At 42.1% G+C, this 23,333-nt stretch overlaps 2 protein-coding genes across 5 annotated transcripts in view; one reads left to right on the top strand and one right to left on the bottom strand.

The window, feature by feature from the left end:
• The first annotated feature begins 123 nt into the window (after nt 1-123).
• LOC103464757 (nuclear distribution protein nudE homolog 1) lies at nt 124-5,717 on the top strand. 2 transcript variants are annotated; one of them, XM_008409102.3, is made up of 9 exons: nt 124-281; nt 571-661; nt 730-883; nt 1,391-1,539; nt 1,889-2,025; nt 2,884-3,060; nt 3,149-3,234; nt 3,327-3,481; nt 3,568-5,717. In XM_008409102.3, exons 2-9 carry the CDS (start codon nt 576-578, stop codon nt 3,659-3,661), a joined length of 1,038 nt encoding a protein of 345 aa, XP_008407324.2. In that variant the 5' UTR covers nt 124-281; nt 571-575; the 3' UTR covers nt 3,662-5,717. The 2 variants fall into 2 exon arrangements, with proteins under 2 accessions (XP_008407324.2, XP_008407332.2); XM_008409110.3 differs by having other exon boundaries at nt 135-281; nt 574-661.
• Nucleotides 5,718-6,280: 563 nt separating this feature from the next.
• myh11a (myosin, heavy chain 11a, smooth muscle) overlaps nt 6,281-23,333 on the bottom strand; it is a 31,311-nt gene continuing 14,258 nt past the window's right edge. Inside the window, exons 5-43 of one of the 3 annotated variants that reach the window (XM_081606704.1) lie at nt 23,059-23,158; nt 22,930-22,956; nt 19,575-19,667; nt 19,412-19,475; nt 19,041-19,139; nt 18,705-18,848; nt 18,511-18,606; nt 18,313-18,431; nt 18,059-18,211; nt 17,785-17,958; nt 17,472-17,645; nt 16,789-16,903; nt 16,485-16,675; nt 16,287-16,408; nt 16,131-16,200; nt 15,893-16,053; nt 15,664-15,772; nt 14,904-15,035; nt 14,544-14,750; nt 14,323-14,460; nt 14,115-14,238; nt 13,860-14,031; nt 13,010-13,222; nt 12,769-12,913; nt 12,450-12,656; nt 12,214-12,318; nt 11,958-12,110; nt 11,622-11,870; nt 11,264-11,476; nt 10,965-11,177; nt 10,721-10,882; nt 10,276-10,404; nt 10,099-10,187; nt 9,888-10,011; nt 9,590-9,798; nt 9,242-9,350; nt 8,607-8,779; nt 7,706-7,738; nt 7,086-7,225 (exon numbers count right to left, since the gene is read on the bottom strand). In XM_081606704.1, coding sequence (XP_081462830.1) covers nt 7,714-7,738; nt 8,607-8,779; nt 9,242-9,350; nt 9,590-9,798; nt 9,888-10,011; nt 10,099-10,187; nt 10,276-10,404; nt 10,721-10,882; nt 10,965-11,177; nt 11,264-11,476; nt 11,622-11,870; nt 11,958-12,110; nt 12,214-12,318; nt 12,450-12,656; nt 12,769-12,913; nt 13,010-13,222; nt 13,860-14,031; nt 14,115-14,238; nt 14,323-14,460; nt 14,544-14,750; nt 14,904-15,035; nt 15,664-15,772; nt 15,893-16,053; nt 16,131-16,200; nt 16,287-16,408; nt 16,485-16,675; nt 16,789-16,903; nt 17,472-17,645; nt 17,785-17,958; nt 18,059-18,211; nt 18,313-18,431; nt 18,511-18,606; nt 18,705-18,848; nt 19,041-19,139; nt 19,412-19,475; nt 19,575-19,667; nt 22,930-22,956; nt 23,059-23,158 — 5,302 coding nt within the window. In that variant the 3' untranslated portion in view covers nt 7,086-7,225; nt 7,706-7,713. Of the gene's footprint in view, nt 7,226-7,705; nt 7,739-8,606; nt 8,780-9,241; nt 9,351-9,589; nt 9,799-9,887; nt 10,012-10,098; nt 10,188-10,275; nt 10,405-10,720; nt 10,883-10,964; nt 11,178-11,263; nt 11,477-11,621; nt 11,871-11,957; nt 12,111-12,213; nt 12,319-12,449; nt 12,657-12,768; nt 12,914-13,009; nt 13,223-13,859; nt 14,032-14,114; nt 14,239-14,322; nt 14,461-14,543; nt 14,751-14,903; nt 15,036-15,663; nt 15,773-15,892; nt 16,054-16,130; nt 16,201-16,286; nt 16,409-16,484; nt 16,676-16,788; nt 16,904-17,471; nt 17,646-17,784; nt 17,959-18,058; nt 18,212-18,312; nt 18,432-18,510; nt 18,607-18,704; nt 18,849-19,040; nt 19,140-19,411; nt 19,476-19,574; nt 19,668-22,929; nt 22,957-23,058; nt 23,159-23,333 lie in introns of all 3 variants that reach the window. The other 2 variants (XM_008409120.2, XM_081606702.1) reach the window with 2 other exon arrangements.

Genomic DNA, 23,333 nt, shown 5'->3' with positions numbered 1-23,333 from the left:
TTGAATTCAACAACCAGTCTGATAGCAAGAATCACTCATGACGATTATAGGAGACGTTGTCGTAAGCTAATATGATTGGTTAATGTCAACTTTACGTCATTTGCGGCGTCCAATAGTATCTAAACGTTAAACGTTCGTTTGTATTTGATTGGAGAGCTCGGTGCTGCGTTAACGTAAACGGAGATTAGTTAATGCAAGTCTTGAATCCGTTACAGTCTGATTCTCACATCGATAAATAGTCTCTTATCTGTAGTATGTGTTGATTTTCCAGTCGTAAACAGGTGAGTCTGGACTGTTTGGGGTTAGCATAGCGATGTGATAGCATAATACGTTCTGTTCATTTAGCTATCACGATTAGCTCCAGGTAGCTAAGCGCTAATACTAATTCTTGAACTCCACTTGTAATTATTCTTTTATAAAGTCATAAATGAGCACAGAAGATACAACTCTTATGTTGCTCTTTGACTACTGTGACAACGATCACGTTGCTTCCGATATCTAGCCATGTTAGCCTGTGCTAACGGGCGACCTTAAAGGCTGAAATTTCCCTGCATTTCATTATTAATCCAGCAGTCATGGTAGAGCCAACAGCACACTCATTTCCATCCCTGAAAGAGGAGCTGGAATACTGGAAAGAACAAGCACAAAAACACCAGCAAAGGTAACCACCCAGCAGTGTACTGTGTTTCCGGGTGTTTTGGGTGAAGTTGAACACATTTTCGTCACCAGGGCGGATGAGGCTCAGGAAGAGCTGCAGGAATTCCAGCAGATGAGTCGAGACTATGAGGCAGAGCTGGAAACGGAGTTAAAGCAGTGTGAAGGTCGGAACAAAGAACTGCTGCTGGATAACAACAGATTCCGCATGGAACTAGAAAGCATAAAGGTACAAAAACAGACCAGACTATTGCTAATGACTACACTACAAAAGAAATGACATAGAATTTGTCCTCACAACTTTTATTCAGAACACAGACCAGATATGAAGTAGCTACTTTTTGCTTTTCATACGGCACCTTATGAGCCTCCATTACACCAGTCTTTAGTGTATTTACTGAGTTTTCACACCACAAAGTAGTGCAAAAATGCAAAGTGGGAGAAAATGATTATTCAGGTGGACTACATACATGTTTTAGACTTTAACTGTAAAATAATAACTTGAAAGCCAAATAAAATATACTAATTAATGAATGTAATGCCCAAAAAATGTGGACAAGTTCAAGGTTCTGAATTCATTTAAACAGGAACTGAAGGAGAAAGTTTTAAAGTACATTTTTAGGTTATGCCTGGACAACACTCTTCATTAATAATACACGATGCTGCTCCGTATTGATTGACCTATGACCTTGTGAAGCTGGACATGTCAGCTGATTTTTCGGTGTGCCGTCTGCAGGAGAAATTCGAGGCGCAGCATTCAGAGGCCTTCAGGCACATCTCAACACTGGAGGACGATCTGGCCGAGACCAAGGCGGTCAGAGACCATCTACAGAAGTATATCAGGGAGCTAGAACAGTCCAATGATGACCTAGAGAGGACTAAAAGGTCAGTGTTTTTGTAATTACTATACTAATTTAGTTACACCTTCAATTCAAACATCTTAAGAAGATTTTTCTTGCTCTTTTTTTTGTTTGTTTTTTAATGCTTTATTCTAGATTGATCGCTCGTTTAAAGATAAAATGTCCGTTTTCTGGTATATATAGAGAGGAAAAGGAGCAGTGTTTGGGCTCATGATGAATTGGTAGCACAGGTCAGGAGGTGTTGCTTAAAATAGGTACTGCAGAGAAACATTTTCTTGCTTTTTACCATTTAAAGCAAGTACAGCATTGTACAAAATGTGCTAATCGTAAGCGGTGAAACTGACTTTTTTTTTAAATTGCGAACTCTGTCACAGGGCTACCATCATGTCTCTGGAGGACTTCGAGCAGCGCATGAACCAGGTCATCGAGAGGAACGCTTTCCTGGAAAGCGAGCTGGACGAGAAGGAGAACCTGCTGGAGTCCGTTCAGAGACTAAAGGATGAAGCCAGAGGTATGCAGACTCCTAGCCTGGTAAAAGCAGTTCCCTTGTCCTTCGCCATTTGCTTCCTACAGAGGATCTGGGCTCTGTTGAGAAACGATTGCGTGGACTCTCTTGAAGTTTTAAATTTCGCCCAGTTGCTAACGTTTGCTCGTGACGTATGTAGTTTGACGATTCGACACGAACAAGCTTAATGGGAATTTCCTGCGTTGTAAACAATCGCCCTTCACTGCAAAGAGCGAAGTGCCGAGCTGGATGAGGCGGCCGTTGATGTCAATTCAGTAGTTGAAAGTCTGGCCGACGCAGACCGAACGGCTTCGTTGACTTTCTCCACTGCCGTTGCTAAAACCGTCGGACTACAGTTCTAAAACAGCGTTGAAAATCGATGTCATTGCTCACAATTGGTAGAAATTCTACCGAAGACGACCCGAGTCAGGGGGAGAAAGCCCAGACTGTGCTGGAAGAACTTTTTTTTTGAGTGGAATTGCACAGGAAGTCAATAAGTCAGGCTGGCAGATTTGTAGCGCTGGAGTCTGTTTTAACCTCTTACATTCTACATGATTTGACAGCTGGCACCAAACAAGGATCTATTCATGCACCAGGAAATTAGGAGCCAAATGCAGACCCAGCACTGCTTTAGCCATGCTCAAGATTTTCTTTTAAAGAAATCTGTTGTCAGACTACTCTGTTTATTCTCAGCTACTTCGTTTATAGACGGGAAGCTCTGTTTGTACCACATATATTTTAAAAGGGATTGTTTTTTTTTTTCTAGGTTAAGATGCTGTGCGGTTGAACATCTGAAATATTCAAAATGGTTGACTAGTACAGATTTACACATGCACACACACCAACTGGCTTTGTTTGTGTCAGACCTCCGCCAGGAGCTGGCCGTCCGTCAGAAGGAGAGACGGCCGTCCAGCAGCCTGGGCAAAGACTCAGACCGCTCGGAAATGCTGTGCTCCTCTCCGCCCAATCCGTCCATCCCCATCACGCCCTCCAAACCCGTGGCCTCGTACATGACGCCCCCCGCCTCCAGCATCCGCAGGGGTAAATGACAAGACAGTCACAACTACGAGCTAGGACCAAGTGATTCAGGTTCTCACTCTAAACTCAACAGCTGCCTTTTATTTTCCAGGAGACGGTCTAACAGGAACCCCTCTGACCACATCTGCTAGAATATCTGCACTGAACATTGTCGGGGAGCTGCTGAGAAAAGTTGGGGTAAGATTGGACCTTTTTATATAGATATGTAAATAAATTCTTCTTGTTTCTGGGTTTGCATCTTTGACCCGACTTTGCATAATCGCTGTCAGAATTTGGAGTCGAAGCTTGCGTCCTGTCGAGACTTTGTCTACGAGACGTCCTCCAACAGACCGATGCTCCCCGCCGGGCCCTGCAGCCCTTCAGGTTTAGACGCGGGTCCTGAGGTCCAGGCCAGCAGCTTCAGCCCTCCTCCTCAGTACGACAGGTCAGAAAGACGCTGGACGGGAGGAGCTCTACGTGAACCAAGCCGTGTGGCGAGTTCTCATGATCCAGTTTTGGCTTGTCTTTCAGTCTGGTGAAGCGGTTAGAGTTCGGACCGGCTCCTCCCAGAGTGGTATCCCACAGTCCCCAGTCTCCGCAGGGAGGGGTGAAGATCCTGCTGTAAGACGGTTCTACAGAACCCGGTACTCTGAGCTCAGCTCGTCTGCCCTAGTTGAACAGAGAGAGCGCCGTTTTCGGATCAGGAGAAAAGCAGAGCGACTCCGCCCATCAGCGCATGGACTCCCGCTGCCTTAAGCTCAACATATAACCACAGAAAGCTGCTCCACGTTCTTAACGAGCCCACCGCTCATCTCTTCCACTCTTATCTACGCAGCCGTCTGCGTCGACGCTTTCTGTGACGGATCAAAGCACACCTGACTCTGACTTAGTGAAGCCGCTGCGCCTGCCTATCGATCGCGACCTACACGGGGGGGAAGGGAGGGGAAGAGCGACGGCGACTACAGCCGTCTGGGAGATGAGCCTGGAACAGGGACCAAGAACCTGAACTTGGGTTTTAGCTAACGTTGTGTTTCTGACCAAACTGAAGCTGTGATTAAACATAAATGGATATAAATCCATTGGGTTGGGTTTTTATTTTTTTTTTAAATAAGTTAAAATATCTATCCTTAATATTTAATCTGGTGTTTATCCCAACCTGCTTCCATTTCATACCCATAAAACCATTAGTGTATTTTTTTTAATGAATTAAATACAAGCAGTCACTTAAATGCTCAAATGACACCTTTTTTTCTGAAAACCTTAGATTTGCACCCTCTATTGATTTGTGATCACAAATCAGTGGAATCAATAAAAGTCACAGAGTAACCCGCTTCCAGTAGATTAGTTATTATTCACACAACCACATTTCTTTTCAGCTGATGATAGCATTTACCGTTTATTGTGATTAACCAAAAAATATGAAATGGTAAGGGTAACAGCATTTTGAACTATAATAGAATAATTTTATTTTGATGCATTTCTTTTAAATTTTGTCACAGTTTTCAGTAAAACCTAAGGCAATAATTGATACCAGATTCATATTGACTCGAGACTTGAAAGTGGCAACCAGCTGTCCTTTCAGACAGCTGGTTGGCAGTGTGCAGCAGCACTTCATACACTTAAAACAAAAAAAACCTTTTAACCCTTTTACTGCCCAAATTTATTTGCAAGTATATAAAGGCACAAATTGTTTTGTTTTGTAAAAAGAATTAGCATAATTTGATAGAATTTGTTAATGTGGCTCCAGTAAGTGTTGAATGAGCATCGGCAGGCAGAAGTGGAATATTATTTCCAACATTGCTAGATGTAGTTTGAAGCAGCTTCAATAGTCTATAAGGTGGTGGCGCTTAGTAGGGATCAGCTTCTAATAAGGTCTGCAGAGGTTTTAAAAAGATGTAAGATTTACAAGAACCCTTGAATCTTCTTTCATTGTTCCTGGGGTTTAAAATCTCTTTAATCACACATGAGTAATTTTTTTTCTTCCATCCATTCCAATGCCCCTCCTCCAACTATTGATGCACATTACTGGTCAGGAAGCTGAAGTTTTTCTCATACTTCCAGAAAAGACCAATTTGACTGATAGTTTTTCCATAGTCAAAATAAAAACTACATAAGGGAATTACTTCCTGTTGGTAATGTCAGCTTCTTCCCTTAATAAAATGAGTGTCGACTCCTTTCATTACTTTGTCTTCTAATGAGAGAAAAAATATTGAGCTCTTGACAGATGCAATTTATCATCTTGTAGATTTACGCATTTCTGCAAAATCTATGCTGTTACAGATTTTCAGGCAATTATAGCATTTAACTTGGCACCCATGCACTTCTGAATGTACAGGTCTTTTGAGCATCGAGGGTTATGTTTAATATTTAAGTTTTAAAATGAGGTTGTGTTACATAGCCAATATTTGACATTGTATTTTTAACAGGACGGTGTATAATTAAATGTTTGCCTGTAAACTGAAAAATCGTAGTTTTTGATCTCATGTTCATACATTGATTTTTGTATGGGTTTTTTTTCTTTTTTTAAAAAGAGGCAGATCTGATTGGGATTTAAGCTGTGACAAAACTGCACATGATGCCTGAATGTAGTTACTGCAATTGAAAGGAAATTCTCAGAAGTTTACTTTTCAGTCCAACAGTTCTGATATGTTTAAGTAACAAAATAAAGATTATTAAATACACCATCAGCTTTTTCATTATGAGAAGGTGCATGCAAGGCTTACCTGGAAAACAGGAATTTGTGAGAATTTCACACTTGATATTAGTTTGTACAGTGAGCATAAATCAGAAGCACTCAAGTCAAATTCCAGGTTTACCTGAAGTTGAGTTTGTCTTTTTAGATTTTACGTAGCTCTTTAACATGCAGAAACCCCGTCAATACTCTGATCAATAAGCTCAACAAGCAAATGCATATTTCTACATTTTGCACAAGAACCAACACGATGGAAGATGAATTATTTCGCCAACTTGTATTTTTTCCAATATAAGGAATTTACTTGAAACAAGCTCTTATTGCTTGCAAGTTAATTTTGTGCCAAGATATTTGCACTTGAAGTAAAACCTTAATAAGATTTTGTGTTTTTGCAGTGTTGTGTTCTTCAGAGACTTGCCAACGACCAATTATTAAAAAATAATCAGGGAAACGACTCAAACCGTCCGACGTATTAGACCTGCCCACGTTCACCTTTCATTCAGCCTGCTTACAGCTGGCATGTTAAGTTGAAGTTAAATAAATAAATAAAACTCTGTTTTTTTTAGCTCTTTATTTTTGTGCAAGTGGTTCAACAATTAAAGAATACAACAAAGTGTCATGTAAACAACAGCTGATTATATCGAATGAGACTTAGTTTAAATGTGACTGGAGGAGAATTGTAGAACATGTACATGTAAATTTGAACAAATAGAAAATAAAAAATGTGCCCAGTGCCATATAAACATGTGGTTCATGACTGATTTTATAGGACATAAACCTCCTCTGTCCTCTAGGGGGCAATCATGAGCACAACAGCACAATGAAAGGTGCAAATAATGTCAAAAAAGTGGCTTTAAAAACTCTGGGTTAAATATTTGATGGGATATAAAAGTCAGCACTGACTGGACGCAGAAAGACTAAACTCTGCACATCCAATCTGAACCCATTTCAGTGCTGCTGGAACAGTAACAGCAGTCACAGGCAACAGGACGACAGGAGTTACACGCCTGCTTTAGATTTTAAAGTGGGTGTCGATTAAAAGGCATTTCTGTGTACAAAACATTACATGAGGAGGAATCAGACATTCAGTGCAGTACAAAAAAGAAAAACAAAACAAAAAAAAAAAACAGTGTTAGAAACAGCAAATCACATCAACGGAGCCACCCGAACAACTCCTCTTTGTGAATATCAAGTCCTTCTGAACGTGTGCTTCAAAATAATACGCCGTTAACTACTGGAAATGACAAGATAAATGAAAATATATATTAAGAAGTGTCACGAAGGATAGCGAAGCAGGCTTTTGACATGAACTTGTAGGTGACAGCCATCGCCCCTGAACTTTTATGTCTGCTTTTCCAAAGTCCCTCCTATTCTGAGGACTTTGTTCCGTTGAAGTCGTTTTGGGAGTCTCCGTCCTCCTCCGAGGCATCCTCCATCACCCTCCGGCCTCCGCCCATACGCCGCGGCGCGCTGCTGAAGGACGGCTCGTTTCCGCGCCTAAAAACGCCACAGAGAGATGTGCACGCACGAAGAAGACACACAAACACACGGTCACATTGAGAGCAGCGATGCCGTCAGCTGGTTAGGCGGCGTGTAAAAAACCCAGGCAGGTGTTGCACACTGCGGGGAGGGCCAATGAAACGCAGAACGTACAGGTTGTGCTTCGGTTACTGCTAAAGCACGCTGGTTATCGTAACTCATTTAAGTCCTTGCTCAGGAAAATGAGTTTGGTTTATGACAATTAAACCAAGCACCGAGAGAAAGATGGCCACCAGAAAACAGGATTAAGGAGAACTCGATGGTGAAATTCCAGATTTGAGGATTTTTCCCCCCCTTTTTAATTAAGAGAATAATGAGCCATATTTCTCTCAGTTAGGCTCAATGGAAGAAATAAGAGCATTTAGAGTGAGCACGGAGGATGAAAAGATTGTAAATGAATGAGTAATGGTGATGGGGGAACTTTTAATGCAGAGGTACCTGCGGTGTCACTCCTTAGGCTCAGGGTTGCCTCTGCAATAGAGAGGGACAGGATCGTTTTGCTTCGACTCAGCAAATGGAAACATCTTTCATGGATTTAAATGTCCAGGAATAGTTTTGTAGTAGAGAGTCACTCTTCAGTCAAACTGGACAATTTTCAATCTCAATTAAATCCAGGGACTCTGCTGAAAGCATTGTTCAAGAAAGTACACAGCTTCTTCAAAACATTAAATCACAAAATTTTATATATATCCGTTGTTTTATAGATTCATCCTTTTCAGGAAGCTTGCTACTACCTGGATGTCTAAAAGAAAGTGCATAAAGTTTCAGACCCTTTGAACTTTCACTTTTTTTTTCTTCTTACTGCCACAAATTTAAATGTCTTTAGGAGATTGTATGTCAGAAAGTAGCACATAACTGTAAAGTTAAAGGAAAATGATGCGCAACTCCAGAGAATTTTAGCAATAATTGACAATTGTCCAAAGAGTATCGGACCAATCCGACTTTGCCTGATCTGGTTTGCAGTTAATAGGGTCCATTTTTAGATACATGCCTCTGAACACCTGTAGATTGAAGATATTTTGCTACAACTATAGTTGTAGCAAAAGTGTGTGTCTCCAAAAAAACATGATTTATCCACAATTTCTTTTTAGGGTTTTATTTGTAGAAATTCTTAAAGTTGTGCTTCCTTTTCCTTCCACATCATAGTTAAGCTCAAGTTTGTGTATTTTCTGAAACCACCAATTTCAGTATATATCAGTAGTGCTGGTACTATGACAAACTGTAAAACTAATTCGAGGACTACAAATACATTTTCAATGGCAGTACATTGGCCAGCTCCTTTTATTAGTGTCGAGGATAAAATAAACCCATAAATGAGGTCAAAAGAAAACCGTCCTACCTGAGTTTGTTCTTGAGGGAGCTGACCTCGCGGCTCATGGTGTCATTGGCCTCTGTGGCTTCATCCAGCTCTCGCTGCAGCTTCCTGCGGGCTGCTGTAGCGCGCTGAGACTCTTCCTCAGACTCCTCCAACTGCCTCTTCAGCTGCTTCATGCGAGTATTTGCCTTCTCTGCCTGGTGGATTAGCAAAAGTAATATCCTAACTGAGAGCATGTTGCTTTTTATTTTGAAGTTTTTGCTAGCAAGTATGTGTGTGCACAAAGTCATCTCGACAATTGCAGCAGAGAACAAATCTCGCTGCCAAAGCGGCATTTTCTGGCAAAAACTAAAATGACGCACCAACACCCTAAACTTAACTGCTAAGCATGGTGGTGGGTTTGCTTTGCAACCATGGCAGCTGGGCACATAAAAAAAAAAAAAACTATTTATGCAGTTAAATCTCACCTTTTCTGCAAGCTAGTGAGTCAAAGAGTATATTTTTGATCATCTGATAGCTACTGATATTTATTTATGTATGAAAATGTGCTTTTCACCATAACTGCAATGGAAACTGCAGGCATCTTTTTGTTTTTGCATAAAAAACAAACCAAACAAAAAGAAATCCTTATTTATTACAGATTGCTTGGGTGTTTTTACCTGATCCTTGTATTGCTCTGATTGTTTCCTTTCATCTTCAAGCTGTATCATCATGTCTTTGAGCTTTTTGTCCTTCTGGCGCATACTCTTGGCAGACGCCTGCTTATCTCTAAAGTGATAGAAAAAAAAAAGTTCAAGTGCAATTTTATACCAATAAAGTAAAAAGTAAAATAAAATGGTGTGTAAAGTTAGACAGTGATATTTTAAAACCAATCAGACTGCTACTTTGTGTGATTTCAACCCTTACTGTAAATTAAGAGTTATTTAGGTTTGATCAATCATAAAGTATGACCAGCAGTCAAACAAGTTATGTTTGAAAGCTACACAAGGATTAAATTTTTCCCCAACCTGTTCTCCTGCTCCAGCTGCTCCTCCAGCTGTGCCACCTTGGCCTCCAGGGCAGAGATGGAGGACTTGAACTTGGACTTGACCTGGTTCTCCATCTCCTGCAGCTTGGCTTTCAGCTCCTTGTTTTGGCGCTCCATCTGCTGCCGAGCGCTCTCGTTCTTCTGGGAGGTGCTGCGCTCCGTCTGCAGCTCGTTGTTCAGCTGCTCCACCTGATGAAGACACGCATCCAGAGTCAAGGTTCGGGGCTGGCAGTTTTCATTTTGCCGCGATCCGAGCGGCTCCTCTGGGGTCAGGTCACCTGCTGCGCGCTCTTCCTCAGCCTGTCGTTGAGGATCTCCATGTTGCCCTGCTCCTCTTCCAGCTCCTCCTCCAACTGGGTTATCTTGGCTTCAAGTCGACGTTTCTCATCCGCCAGTGCGGATCTAAACTCGTGGATCACAGTGAGGAAATGTCAAACGTGCGCTCTGTTTACCCCAACGGACAAAGAAAAGCAGAAATCGTCCACCCACTTTCCAGAAGAGTTGCTCGCCAGCTCGTCAGAAAGTTCGTCTCTCTCGGCCTCTGCCTGCTTCCGGGCTCTTTCGGCTGCAGCCAGCTCCTGGAAACGGATTAGAGGGGCTTCCTGTTACTAAGCATCCTCTGATGGCACAGAGATTTTTTACCTTGTTAGGAATTCATCTCATCACCTCCTGCAATTGCATGAGTTCAGCCTCCAGACTCTTGGCCTTCCTCTCGCTCTCCTTTGCTGTGGACAGAACTTCCTCCCTCGCAGCACGAGCATCGTCCAGCTCCCTCTGGTAGTCCTTCATCTGACCCTGGATGCAGAAACGCAGATAAAAACAGGGGGTGACGAGGGATACGTCAACATGATTTGTTCGTTTGGAATGTTTACGTGGAGCCAGGCACTTCTAGTGTTGTAGTAACTACAGATGGTTGTAGCAGAGTAACCAAGCAATCAGTTGCAGGGCTTCTTATCAGAGTTTATGCTGTCAACAACTAGAAAAAAAACTTTCCTTGTAGAGATAATTTGTGAAAAAAAAAAAACACAACACACATTATAAATGCACAAATGTATGAAAACCTACCAAGACACGGGCATCCATCCATGCTCCTTCATCTCCTCACTCTCACCTGGAGCTTGCGGAGCTGCTTGATGGCCTCGTCTCGTCCCTTATTGGCCGTCTCGATCTGTCCCTCCAGATCCTTCATGTCTGTCTCCAGCTTCTTCTTGGCTGCTGCGGCCTGGGCCCTCTGCTTACGTTCATCTTCCAGCTCCGTCTCCAGCTCGCGGACCTGGAGTCGGTGTGGATTGTCCAACATCACCGATAAAGTGTCTTTCAACGCCGGGCTAAAAGGAATCTGTCCCGGTTCTGACCTGTTTGACCAGTTGCCTCTTCTTCTCCTCTCCCATCTCGTCCCGTCCCTGAAGGTCTCGTTCGAACTGGGCCTTCAGTGCCTGCATGTTGACCTCCAGACGCAGCTTGGCGTCTTCGGCCGCCTGCAGCTCGTCCTCCAGCTCCTCCAGCTGGGTCTTCATCTCCTCCACCTGTGCCTCCAGGCCTCGTTTGGACTTCTCCAGCTCGTGAACCTGCCGTCAGCACATTTTCAGATTAACTGGGAGGCTTAAAGTCAATTCAAGGCCAAAATCTGCTGGCAGGCATTTTAAGAACTAACATTTTTTCCCACATCATCCTTGGAACTGATCAGGTCTTCCATCTCCACCCTCAGGGCCTTGTTGGCCCGCTCCAGCTCCTCTCTGGCATCCTGGGCCTCCTCCAGGGCCCTCGCCAGCGACAGAGCCTTGGTTTCCTTTTCTCTGGCCTCGGCTTCTGCACGATCCCTCTCATCTGCGTATTTACTGGAGATGCTCTTCTCCTCAGCCAGCATCTGAAGGTCAGAGATGATGAAATCAAGAACTGTATGCACTTTTATAACAGAAACATTTCCCAAACATTTAAATTTAAACTGATTTCTGTCCAATTAAAAAAATAAATAAATAAAATAAGAGATTTTGTTTTCTGGTGATATTCACCTGGTCAAACTTCTTCTGCTTCTTCTCCAGGTTGGACACAATCTGTCTCTGGTTGTCTAAGTCCATCAATGTGTCCTCCAGTTCCTGCTGCAGGCGGTTCTTGGTCTTCTCCAGCTTATCGAAAGCCGAGGCCTTCTCTTCGAACTGAGTGTTGGCCGCCTCCAGGTCTCTTTGCATTCGCTTTTTCCCCTCCTCCAGAAGCTCTATGTTACCTGACATCTCTTCCACTTTCTTCTTAGCATCTGATAACTGTCAAAAAAAATAGTAAAACAATCGACTCCGTTTTCTACATTGATAAAAACAACAACTGTGGAAAAAGAAAATGCGACTCCTGACCTGGATGTTGAGGGTGGAAACGTGTCGTTCCACGTTCCTCTTGGCCTCCATCTCCTCCTCCAGCTGCTCCTGCAAGCTGTTCTTGTCGTCTTCTGCTTGACGCAACTTTGTAGAGATCTGCAGTTTCTGACGCGTCTCCTCGGCCAGCAGCTCCTGCAGATGCACAGCGGCTCAAGAGAGTCATTGCTTTCATCACAAACTTGCGCCGCTGGAAAACATTCACGCTGGAAAAAGTTACACACGTTTCAGCACAAACCTGCGTGTCTTGGAGCTGCGAAGAAAGGCTGGTCACATCTTTGCTCAGCTTGATGTTCTTGCCCTCTGCTTCGTTCAGTAAGTTTGTTACGCTCTCCAGTTCAACCTGCACAGAGAAAATTCTCAATTATTTCTGCACCCCGGTACTTTAAAGTTCCCATTTTATTTCTGCACTGGTGCTTTTAAGAACAAAAAAGGGGAACAAAAAAAAAAAAAAAAGAGAAGAAAATAACTTGCAGTGATCTTGGAGCAGCGCTCTCCCAGCTCAGCCTTCTGCTTCTCACTGTCAGAGAAGCGCGACTGCAGATCTGCCACCTGACCCTCCAGCTTCTTCCTCTTGTGCTCCCCGTCCTGTTTGGCCTGAGTCAGTGAGCGCACCTCAATGGTTAACTCAGAAGTTTCCTTTTCCAGAGCTTGTTTAGCCTTCTCCAGATTGGACTTCACCTGAGCAGAAGATGGTGACGACATTAGCATCTACTGGGATAAAAAAAACAACAACAAAAAACAAACAAACAAAAAAAACACACTGCGCGTGTGTTTAGCGACCCAGGCATACTCGTTTGGACTGCTCCAGCTGCTCAGTCAGCTCCTCCACAGCTTGGGTGTGTTTCTGTCGCATTTCCTGTATTTGGGCCTCATGCGTGCGGTTCTCCTCGTCAATGGCTCTCTTCAGCAGGGTCACCTCTTGTTCTCGTTTGGCTCTGCAGACGGACAGCGAGGCACAACAGTTTTTATGTTTTGTTTTTTACAAAGAAAAGCTGTTCTTAACATGTTCTTTTCATTTCCATATGACCAACCTTAACTCTTGCTGAGTTGCTGTTGTGTCCAGAGTGTCTTCCAGCTCCGATTTGAGTGCCTCCAGCTCCTCGCCGAGGTCACGCTTGATCTTCTCCGCCTTGTTCCTGGCCGCTCGCTCCGAGTCGAGGTCCTCCTGCAGGTCAGAGATGTGACCCTCCAGCTCTCTGATCTTCTTCAGCGCGTTGTTTTTCTGGGCCGTCTCATCTTCTAACCTAAGAGAAATAAGGGGTAAACCTGGTGTCAACTTGAACTCAAGCCAATATTTGGTTACTTTTGAGATCTGGTTTATTTGTCACGTTGCAATTCCAAGTTTCATTTGATCATTTTATGTAAATAAACAACTACCTGCATATTTGTGGTGTGGAAGACAAAGGAAAGACGATACTTGGAACCATGTTTTACTTAATGTCTGGTTTAAAATATAAAAAGTTTATAATTTGCATGAGCAAGAAACACTACAAACACTTTGAACATTTTACTCACAACTGTTCTCAGAATGGATGAATAGCATCTGAGAATGTGTCTAAACCTTGAAATTGATATTTAAAGTTAAATTTAGGTCCATCGTTCAATTCAATTTATATGCTAAAATACTTCCAAGAGAAATCAGCTTAACTTGCTCTTATTTAGGACAATCTGAATGAAGGTTGTTGAATTCAACTGAAAGCTAATCTTTACTGATTGTTAGTAAAAAATCTTTTTGACATGACGTACCATTTTTCTTCCACCTCATAAATAGAGCAACAGAATTATGCCCATTACATAAAATCGAATAATACTTTATAACAAGAAAAGAAAAATCAGTAAAAGTCCAAGGGGTATGAACGTTCTGCAAATGCAGGGTGTCACCTGGACAACGCGTTCTGTAATTCTTCCTCCTTCTTGGCCAGCTGAGCCTTAAGGTCGGCAATCTGGGCCTGCAGGTCGGCTATTTGCTCTTGCAAGTCGTTGGACTCTGCCTCCAACTTGCGCTTTGCCTTATCCAGCTCCTGCCGAGTTTTTTCTTCTTTCTTCAAGCGGACTGGAACGGCAGAAAAGTCAGCTCAGCAACCTCTTTGTTAAAACTTTTTCTTTTTTCATGCTTCAAGATCTGACTTGGATTACCTTCCAAATCCGAGATCATGGACTCGTGTTTATTTTTGAGCTTTGTGAGGTTTTTGGATTTCTCCTCTTCCTCTGCCAGATTGGCACTGAAATCAGCAATTCTTTCCTCCATCAGCTTGCGCTCCTAAAAAGCCATCACAAATAAAACTCCCTCAGTGTGTGACAGCCAGAAATCTGGAATAAATTATTCTGGGTTTGCAAACCAGACCTTCAGCAGCTTGTTGTTTTGGTCCTCCATAACCAGGATGTCGTCCTCCAGCTTTTTTATCTTCCCTTCACACGTCACTTTCTCCAGCTGCAGCTTTTGACGGGCATCCTCTTCTTCTTCCAAGTGCTCCTCCAGTTCCTTTAGGAAAAAAAAAACAGCCATTAGTTTCATCACCTGCCATTATGGACAAATGAGCAGAGAAGTGAAGGTTCAGATCAGACCTGCATCTGCTGCTGCATCTTCTTCTTGTCCAGCAGCAGTGTCTGAGCGCGTTCTTCCTCTTCATCCAGCCTGGCCTCCATCTCATGGAGGATCTCCTCCAACTCCTGCTTCTTCGCTGCCAGGCGGACCCTCATCTCCTCTGCCTCTGCGTACAGCTCGGTCTCGGCCTGGAGCTGCTCCTGCAGGGCGTTCCGCTCCTCCACAATCTGCAGGGCACAGAGTCAAATAGTCAATTCTTCTTTATGTTTGCTTAAAAGACGAAAAGAGAGGCTTAAGCGAGCTGGAAACTTCATGTCTAAATATCTAGCAGAAAGGTCTGGAAAACTGTAAAGCATGTGGTTGTTTGCGTCATCTTTTACCTGAGTGTGTTTCAAGGTAATTTCTTTTAGCTCTGATTCAAACTTGGTCGCCACCTCTTTGGCTCTGTTCAGTTCGTCCTCCTTCAGACTCATCTCCTCCTCTTGTCGGGTCACTTGCAGCAGAGGCTTGACCTGCAGGTGGCAAACGTAGGAAAAATATTTTCAAACTGATGTTAAATTTAAAGTCGTTTTAAATCATTTAAAATAATTTATCCAGTTATTTCTGGGTAAATGAAAACAAATGTATGTTGTGCACAAAAGTGCTTAAATGAGCACGTTTGTAAGTGACAATGTTTTGTAATTTAACTCGATAAGGTTTATTTTAAATTTTCATGCAGCATAGAGCTGCAACATTTCCCTCAAAGCAAAAAGCTTTCCATGTGTGCACAAGAGAAAACTTTTTCTGTTGAAGACATACATTTGTGCCGAATTATTGTTGGTAAATTATGCCTCTCTATCTATTTTAAGCTTAATTTAAACTGCAGGCTTGTGGCTCAACTCTTATTAAAGCAGATTATATTGAGTTGTAACTGCATCAAAGTTCTGGTATTACTCTGCAGAACCTGCTGCAGGCAGGAAATCTGCAGCTGGAGAAGAAACTGATACCGACATGTTTCATCATGAAGAAGGCATTTAAATAAGTTAATATTAACTCGTGTGAAGAAAACTCAGAACATCATTAAGGATGATCTTGCACAACACTAAATATAAGCTACAAAACAGCGCTACACTGTGACATTGTTGTCCGTTAGGAGCAGACCTTTGTGAAGAGTCTCCACCACTGCCAGTTCCTGAGTTTAAGGTAAGCGGCACAGTTCCTTTGGATCACTTTCATGGCCGTTAGCTGCTGCTGCCTCTTGGCAAATGCCCTTTGAAAACAAAGCAGTTAAAAATAATTTTTTTAAAAAAGAACATGAAATCATAAATGTAAAATCATGTTGAGTAAGAGCAGACAAAATTTTGTGCACGAAAGCTTGTGCGCTCCCTACTTTCTAGCCAGGAAGCCTCTCGCCTGAGCCTGGAAAGCGATGATGATCACGGTGATCTTCAGATCTCTCTCCTCTTCCAACTGGGCAAGCACTCCAGTTCGGAAGAAGATCTTACTCTGTCCAATCCTGTACAGGTTGGGGTCCAAGTCAAGATGCTTGATCTGCACAGACGTAAGATTTTAAAAGGACTTTTTAGGAAGAGCAGCGAGATGAGATTAAAAATTTTAATTGTTCCCACCATGAGGCAGCAGGCTTGTTTGCCGTCCATGAAGCCTTTTGGAATAGCACTTGCAGCCAAGATTTCATATCTGTAACAGAGACGGACAGAAGTCGCAATTACCCAGATTTATCATAAGCTGGACATCAAGACCGATTCAAATGGTTTTACAACGACCTTTGACGGAACTCCTGGAAAACGATTCGGTTTGGAAAACCTTGCCGACAGATTCGGATTCCCTCCAGCACACCGTTACACCTCAGCTGCTCGAGCACCAGGTGTGCATCCAGCTTTCCTGCCTGAAAAGGTTCGATTTTAGTATTTTAACAGCAAGAGCTTTAGCATATGATACAAAAGCTATGCGTTGTGCTTAACCCTCTTCTCGTGGTTCGGGATGATGCATCTGACGAAGTTAGGCTGGGTGTTGTGTAGTGTTGTCATGAGTTTTGCCAGAGACTCCTTATAGAGCTGTCCCACAGTACGAAACATTCCCTTCTTGGTTTTTGACCCGCCTGCGGAGCTGTCCGTCATCTTGGCTATTGTGTCCAGACCAACCACCCGGTCCGCTGAAGAACAAAGCGTAAACAGAGCTTGTACATTTACACTATATACGTTTCTATGAGGTTAATGTAGGTTCACTTATGAGAAATAATTATTTTTTGTGCATTTCATATCTCACAATCTTTCCAGAGGTCCTGCACAAATTGGCTGGAGGAGTTGTTGAGCAGTGCTGTGACGTTGTCATTTAGAGGGTCCATGTTCTTTGTCAGCCAGGCTGTGGCGTTATAATCTACCTAAAAAACAAAATCATTACACAACCTTAGTGGATTTTCCTTCTTCCTATAAGGTGTAAGCAATCAAAGAGGAAACTTTTTTCAACAATACAGTGCAAAAAGTTTTAATCTAGTCTTCAGAGAAATACATTTTTGCTTTGTTAAAATAACTGGAAGATATGAACAGTTTGATAATGAACCAATTATAAACCAGCTTTTTGTCACAAAGAAGCAACCTCAAGTCATCTTAACTGGCCTCAATGTATGAAAATTACAAAACGACAATATGACAAAAATAAAATCCATATTTTAGCTTTGACGGTCATTTAGAAAGAATCAAGAGATGGAAATTTGGGAAACAACATGTAATGATCTGAAAGATCTTTATTACAAAAATTAAAAAAGAAAGAAAGAAAATCACCCAAATAAAAAAAAAAAATTTAAATAAAGTTTCTGAAGGTTTTTCAAAGGAAAAAAAAAGACCATTTTAGATTAAAAGAAAATCTTCCTTCTTGAAAGCAAAGTATTAAAACAAAAAATGCATGAGTAAAACAAGAACGGGATGCATTTGTCGTTTCTTCACATTCACCTTTCCAGCATAGTGAAGAATGGAGAACTCTGTTTTGTCTTTGAGCTGCTTTGGTTTGGCAAACTTCACATGGCTTCCTTGAGTGTTCATGAGTTTCTCTACAAAAGAGATATCTGTGGCTTTTGGGAACCAGCACTCTTCATCCAGCAGGGCCAAGATGCCTGGAGGATTGTTCTGCAGAGGATGCAAAATGGGACTTAGCAGTAAAACAAACTCATTTTACATTTTAAACTTCCTCTGTGCGTAGAAGTGGAACTTGTTGTTGCAATGTGTTCATTCCACTGGCTATTTTTAACGTGCTGGTACTCGTTACCGGCCTCTCAATGAGCTCGATGCAGGGCTGCAAGTCAAGTCCAAAGTCGATGAAGTTCCACTCGATGCCCTCCCTCTGGTACTCCTCCTGCTCCAGGATGAACATGGTGTGGTTGAAGAGCTGCTGCAGCTTCTCGTTGGTGTAGTTGATGCACAGCTGCTCAAATGAGTTGTCCTAACACACACACAGCAGAAGCTGCACATCACATGTCCTCCATCTGTGCAAAGCATTTGTAGTCACACAGTGATGAAATGTGACTGATAAATATGTTTACCTCAAAAATCTCAAAGCCGGCAATATCAAGGATTCCCAGGAAGGATGCTCCCTGGCGTTTGGTCTTGTCTAATGTTTTGTTGACGCGGCCCAGGATCCAGCGGAAGAGTCGCTCAAAAATGGCCTTAGCCAAAGCTTCGATAGCAAAATCAGCCTAATATAAAAATAAATAATAAATCCACAACAAATCAAAAGCACTAACTGTTATAAGGACTTCAAAATGAACCTGTAGTGTGTAGTTTTAATTGGTTTTACCTGCTCTTTGGTTTGTGCCTTCTGCACCACCTCTCTGCCCACTTTGATACGAGGGGTGAGGATTGCTCTGGTGAAGTCCGTCACGTTGATGCCCTGCAGGTGGCAAACCTTCTGCGCCGCTGGGGATGTGAGAAAAAAAAAAGAGGTTAAGTAATAAAACCAACAAGCACGGAAATTTGTAACGTAAAGGTTTCTAACCAGTGTTGTCCGGCATGGTGGCCTGCTCTTGATTCCTCTCTTTCTTGAACTCAATGTTTCCCAGCTGCATTACCGTGGAGCAAACCTTCAATATATCTGCATCATTAAGAGCAAACACACGAAGTAGACCGATTAAGGTGCCGCCGCTGTGTGAAATTTGCAGGCATCTCCAGGCACAGAAAAGCCGCCGTTACCAGTTCTTTCCTCCTCCGTGAAACCCATGATGTTCATCGCCTCCATGGTCTCCTCGAACAGTTCGTCGTCTTGCTGTCCAGAGATCTGAACGTGGCCCGCACTCAGGAAGCGGTAATTACTGAAGGGCTCCAGAAGAAGGTCCTCTGATGATAAAATAAGCAAAACAGTCAAAAAAAAAACTTAATTACATCATTGGGAGCATGCTCAGCTTTCATTTGTCTTGAATTTATTTATTTTTTTCCCCCCCCATTTATAAAAATTTGCGACTCCTTGTCGGTATGCTCTTAAGTACAACGTGAGAACAGTTTAAAGCTTAAAGATAATAATCATCTAACCTTTCAGTTTGTCTTTGGCGCCAGCGATCATGTAGTAGAAGATGTGAAAAGCTCTTTCCGTCTTTGCCTGCCGGATGCACCGGGACTTTTCCAGCAGGTCTGAGAGCAGCCCATAGTTGAGGATCACAAATGTGCATTCAGAGTAAACAGCATATAGATCCCCCTTTGCAATTATGGATTGAATATGTAGAAGCTTGTGTTCGCAACAAACTACGGAAAACTTCAAGCGGCATGACTTCATATGTAGGACACAATCTGCTAGCTGTCATTTTAATCTCTTCTGTACTTCTGTTAAAAAGAGTTGTGGCCCGATGAGACTGCAGATGGGTAAGTAGCTAAAATAGCTGCGAAAAATCTCATTAAAAGGATACAAGTCTCAATGTTGGCTCCAACGATGTAGCCCGTCACATCAAAGTTAATGCGGATGAATTTTCCCTGAGAGAGAGAAATGAAAAGGAAAAGTGAGCTTTTCATAATGGACTGGAAGATATCATACATAAATAAAATATATATTTCATTTAACCACAAACTCACAAATCGAGAGGAGTTGTCATTTTTGATGGTCTTGGCGTTTCCAAAGGCCTCGAGGATGGGGTTGGCCTGCAGGAGCTGCTTCTCCAGCTCACCCTGGTGACATAAGCAGGTGGCTCTCGGTGAGTGTTTACCACGATAATGACATGGGATAAGAGGAAGAAGGCATCAAATAATTCATCTATTTGATTCGCTGCTACTAAGGCATTTCATAGCGAGCAGTAAAAGGCATAATTACGCAGAATCAAGAAAAGTCTGTATTAGTTTACGCAAACTTATGTGATAGATTTCGATGGGTTAAGAATTATCCAAACATATTTTCCGGAGATGTAATTTGTCTCCAGCAGAAGTGGCTGAGTGAATGTCTGTAACCGTGGTGGACAGCCCATCACTTTGAATCGAGATAATCCTCCTGATCAAAGTGGCTCCTTTTGTCTGCATCGATGTCAGGAGCTCAGGACCTCTACATAAACTGCCTTAATTAAAAACACCCACTGTGTAAATGAGCTAAAGCCTGGAAGAGAAAGGAGGGAAAACAGAAAACAATATAAAGAAGTTGCTCTTTAGATAGACGGTAATTGATTTATAGTCAAAGTTCATTTTACAAAGGTCATTATTTGAATCCCTGGAATTTATTTCGATCTTGTATAAATTTAATGTTTCTGGAAAAAAAACTTCTGTACCAAATGTGGCAAAATAAAAGCTAGTCTTATGTTTTAGGGAAAAGGAGAAAATACAGACCCACTGATGATGTGCTGCTCAGAGTTCAGGAAAACTAGAAAACAAAGGGAAGAAGACAGAGCACAGCAAGGTGGAAGTAAAGGGAAAAACTTGCATCTCATGAAATGTAAATATAAACTTTTAAGACAGATAAGCAGCAGGAGTCAAAAAGACCTGAAAAGGACAGAGTGGAAAAAAAAAGAAAAGAAAAAAAAACATTCCTGAAACTATTTCTGTTCGAACTGGGAGCTTCTGGAACTTAGAGGAAAGAATAACCAGGAAATATTTCCTCTAGACACCCAAAACGTGTGTGAGATTAGTAGAAAAGAAGTTACTCACTTAAAAAAACATTAAAACACATAACCTAAGGCAGAATATGATCACCAAAACCTTTTCCCCTCACTAAGTAAAGGCTTTTGAGATTAAATACCCACCACATCAACAACACAACCAGGAAATTCAGATAAAAAAGTAAAAAGCAAAAAACTCCATGCAACAAGTGTAATAAAGTGGAACGACACACGAAATAAGCTCTGAACACAAAGTACAAAAAGAAAATGTCTAAAATCTGCAGTATAAAGCATTTCTGCTCCTTGTCAGAGCAAATGAACATCAGTGGGTTTAATCCTCACTGAAATCCCATCAAATCAAAAGCCTCTCATGATGGGTAAAAACAGAGAACTCAAAAGCTTCAAAACTTTACTGTGGCAAAAAATGAATGGCACTGGTTTCAGATTGCTTTAGAAATTTCTTAGCCATGACGAGGTGCTCCGAGGAGTCGGTTTTAGAAAAACCTGGAGGCAGGCACCGTTTCTTCCCATCCTAAAAGTAATGAGAAATGAACTCCATGCACACTCACTGCTGAAGGATGTTAAAGTTAACAGCAGAACATTTGGACAATCCAATGAACTAGAGGGAGAACATAGTCTGGTGATAGGAGACCAGAATTACATTTCTGAATGTAACAAAATGCACCGTGTTTGGAGGACAAACTGGAGCCAAAGGTTAAGTGACGGTGACGTTTGGGTTATTCTCGACAAGGTGAGACAAGTGTGGAGCAAAACAGACTGAAAAAAACACCAAAAGGAAGCTTTTAACTGGTTTCAAGGCCGGACAACAAAGCCACTGATGCCCCAGTCAATCTGACTCAAGCTGAAAAACCTACGAAAGTGTGGATGAATCTGTTATTTTACCTTTTCTACCCGGTATTAGACAAATTTTCAGTAAATGTCTCCTACACTTCTATGCTGTGTGACTTCACTGATTGCATCCAATTTATGGAATATTTTGTTTTGGTGTGATTGTGGCAGAAATTTGGAGCAAGTTTCATACCAATGGCCACGTGAAAAAAAAAAAAGAATGAAAAAAGAATCACTTTACTGAGAAAAGTTTGTTTTTTCGCTTCATCAATTTGTATGAATCCTCATTTTTCACACCTTTTTGTCTTTAGGTAATGTGCCATGGCATGAACACTTTCAGAACCTGTCATGAAAACATAAGATAAAACCAGTGGCACAAAAAGTGGGTATGCAGGGTATGCAACGCATAGGGGCGCAGCACCAGAGGGGGCGCCAAAACCCCGTCTGGAGGGGGCGGCGCGCCGATGACGTTTTCCCATACACTACACAGTGCGCCTTACGCTCCTTCACCTCGCGCACATAACGAGGTAATTAGTAGCGAGTTTTACCCTTCACGTATCCTCGCCTCGGGGGTGGGGGATCTATGTTTTCGCATCCACCTGAATAATGTGTAGTTGCACCACTGGATAAAACAATAAAATATATGTAGTTAGGGGATCTGTTTAAAAATTGCAATGATGTCTGGCAGCCATTCATATCTTAAGTTGAAATAATTTCAGCAGATAATTTTGTGTAAAGGTCAAATGTTGGTTGTTTTCACTTATGCACAACCTGTACCTTTCATGGGCTGTTTTATGAATACAAGGTGGATGCATGTTGGGGTAATGGATCTGGTATAGGAGGGATTTCTGTTGTGTGTGTACGAGTCTTTGTCACTGTTTTATGAGGCCTATGTAAAAAACACAATAAAAAGACATTGATAAATAAAATCTGCAACAGAAGAGTCAGTGAACACTTCTGTGTACCTCACAAGTAGATTATATGCTTAGAAGTCAAGAGGTTGTTGGATTTTTACAGACAAAAACAGGAGATGGGCATGCTCACACTGTGCTCGATGATCTGTGAGAGACTCTTTCGCTGCTGCAGAGAGTTTGGTTTGATCTCCAGCGGCAGAGAAAACCACCAGTTTGATAAAAATCCCGTCTCAAGGTAGGAGAAGGGGCTGCGTTCATCACTGCGTGTCAGTACTCTACTAACCATCATGCAGTCTGAACAAGCCAGTCGCCAGAGTAAAACGTTGCATTTTCTTTTAGGAGGACTTCCAGGAAGTATGCCATCATTTTATTCCAGCGAGGAGGCTGTTCTAAATAAGCTATAGCTACTAGTGAGAAATGTTGAAGAAAACACCATCTGATTTTAGAAAACTGGACACCCTGGAGGTAGAATAATGCCCATTTGGTGACACTAAACTTCATGCACTTTTCAAATGGCACACACAAAAAACAAAACAAAAAAAAAAAAAAAAAAACAGCACACTTCAGGCATTCCCCTTTACTCACGTATGCAAACTGTGATCCTGTTTGTTGCTATTTGAAGGAAATATACAGAATTAAACTGGGCAGGTTTCCTTTAAGAGTGAGGGAAATGACTGATGGATCCGAACACAAGTTCTTCACACAGATACCTACAGCGCTGCTGTCCTTTTTGCCTTTGTGAGACGAGGCCACAAGAGCCAGATACTGGATGACCTTCTTGGTGTTCTCCGTTTTCCCGGCACCAGACTCTCCTCTGAAGAGCGGGGGAAACAAAGTAAGAGCAGGATTAACAGATCCCAAGAGAGCGAGAGAGAGAGCCATAAGGATAAATACAACTGACAGGATTTCTGTTCACAGTTCAACAGTCCAGTTTAATTTGATGGGAATCATGTGCTGCAGAGATAACTTCACCATTGCCTGACCCAAAG

This window comes from Poecilia reticulata, chromosome 1 (assembly GCF_904066995.2).
Source record: "Poecilia reticulata chromosome 1, P_reticulata-male-v2, whole genome shotgun sequence".
Lineage (NCBI taxonomy): Eukaryota > Metazoa > Chordata > Actinopteri > Cyprinodontiformes > Poeciliidae > Poecilia > Poecilia reticulata.
The sequence above is the reverse complement of the archived record's forward strand: the minus strand, read 5'-3'. Positions and strand labels throughout refer to the sequence as shown.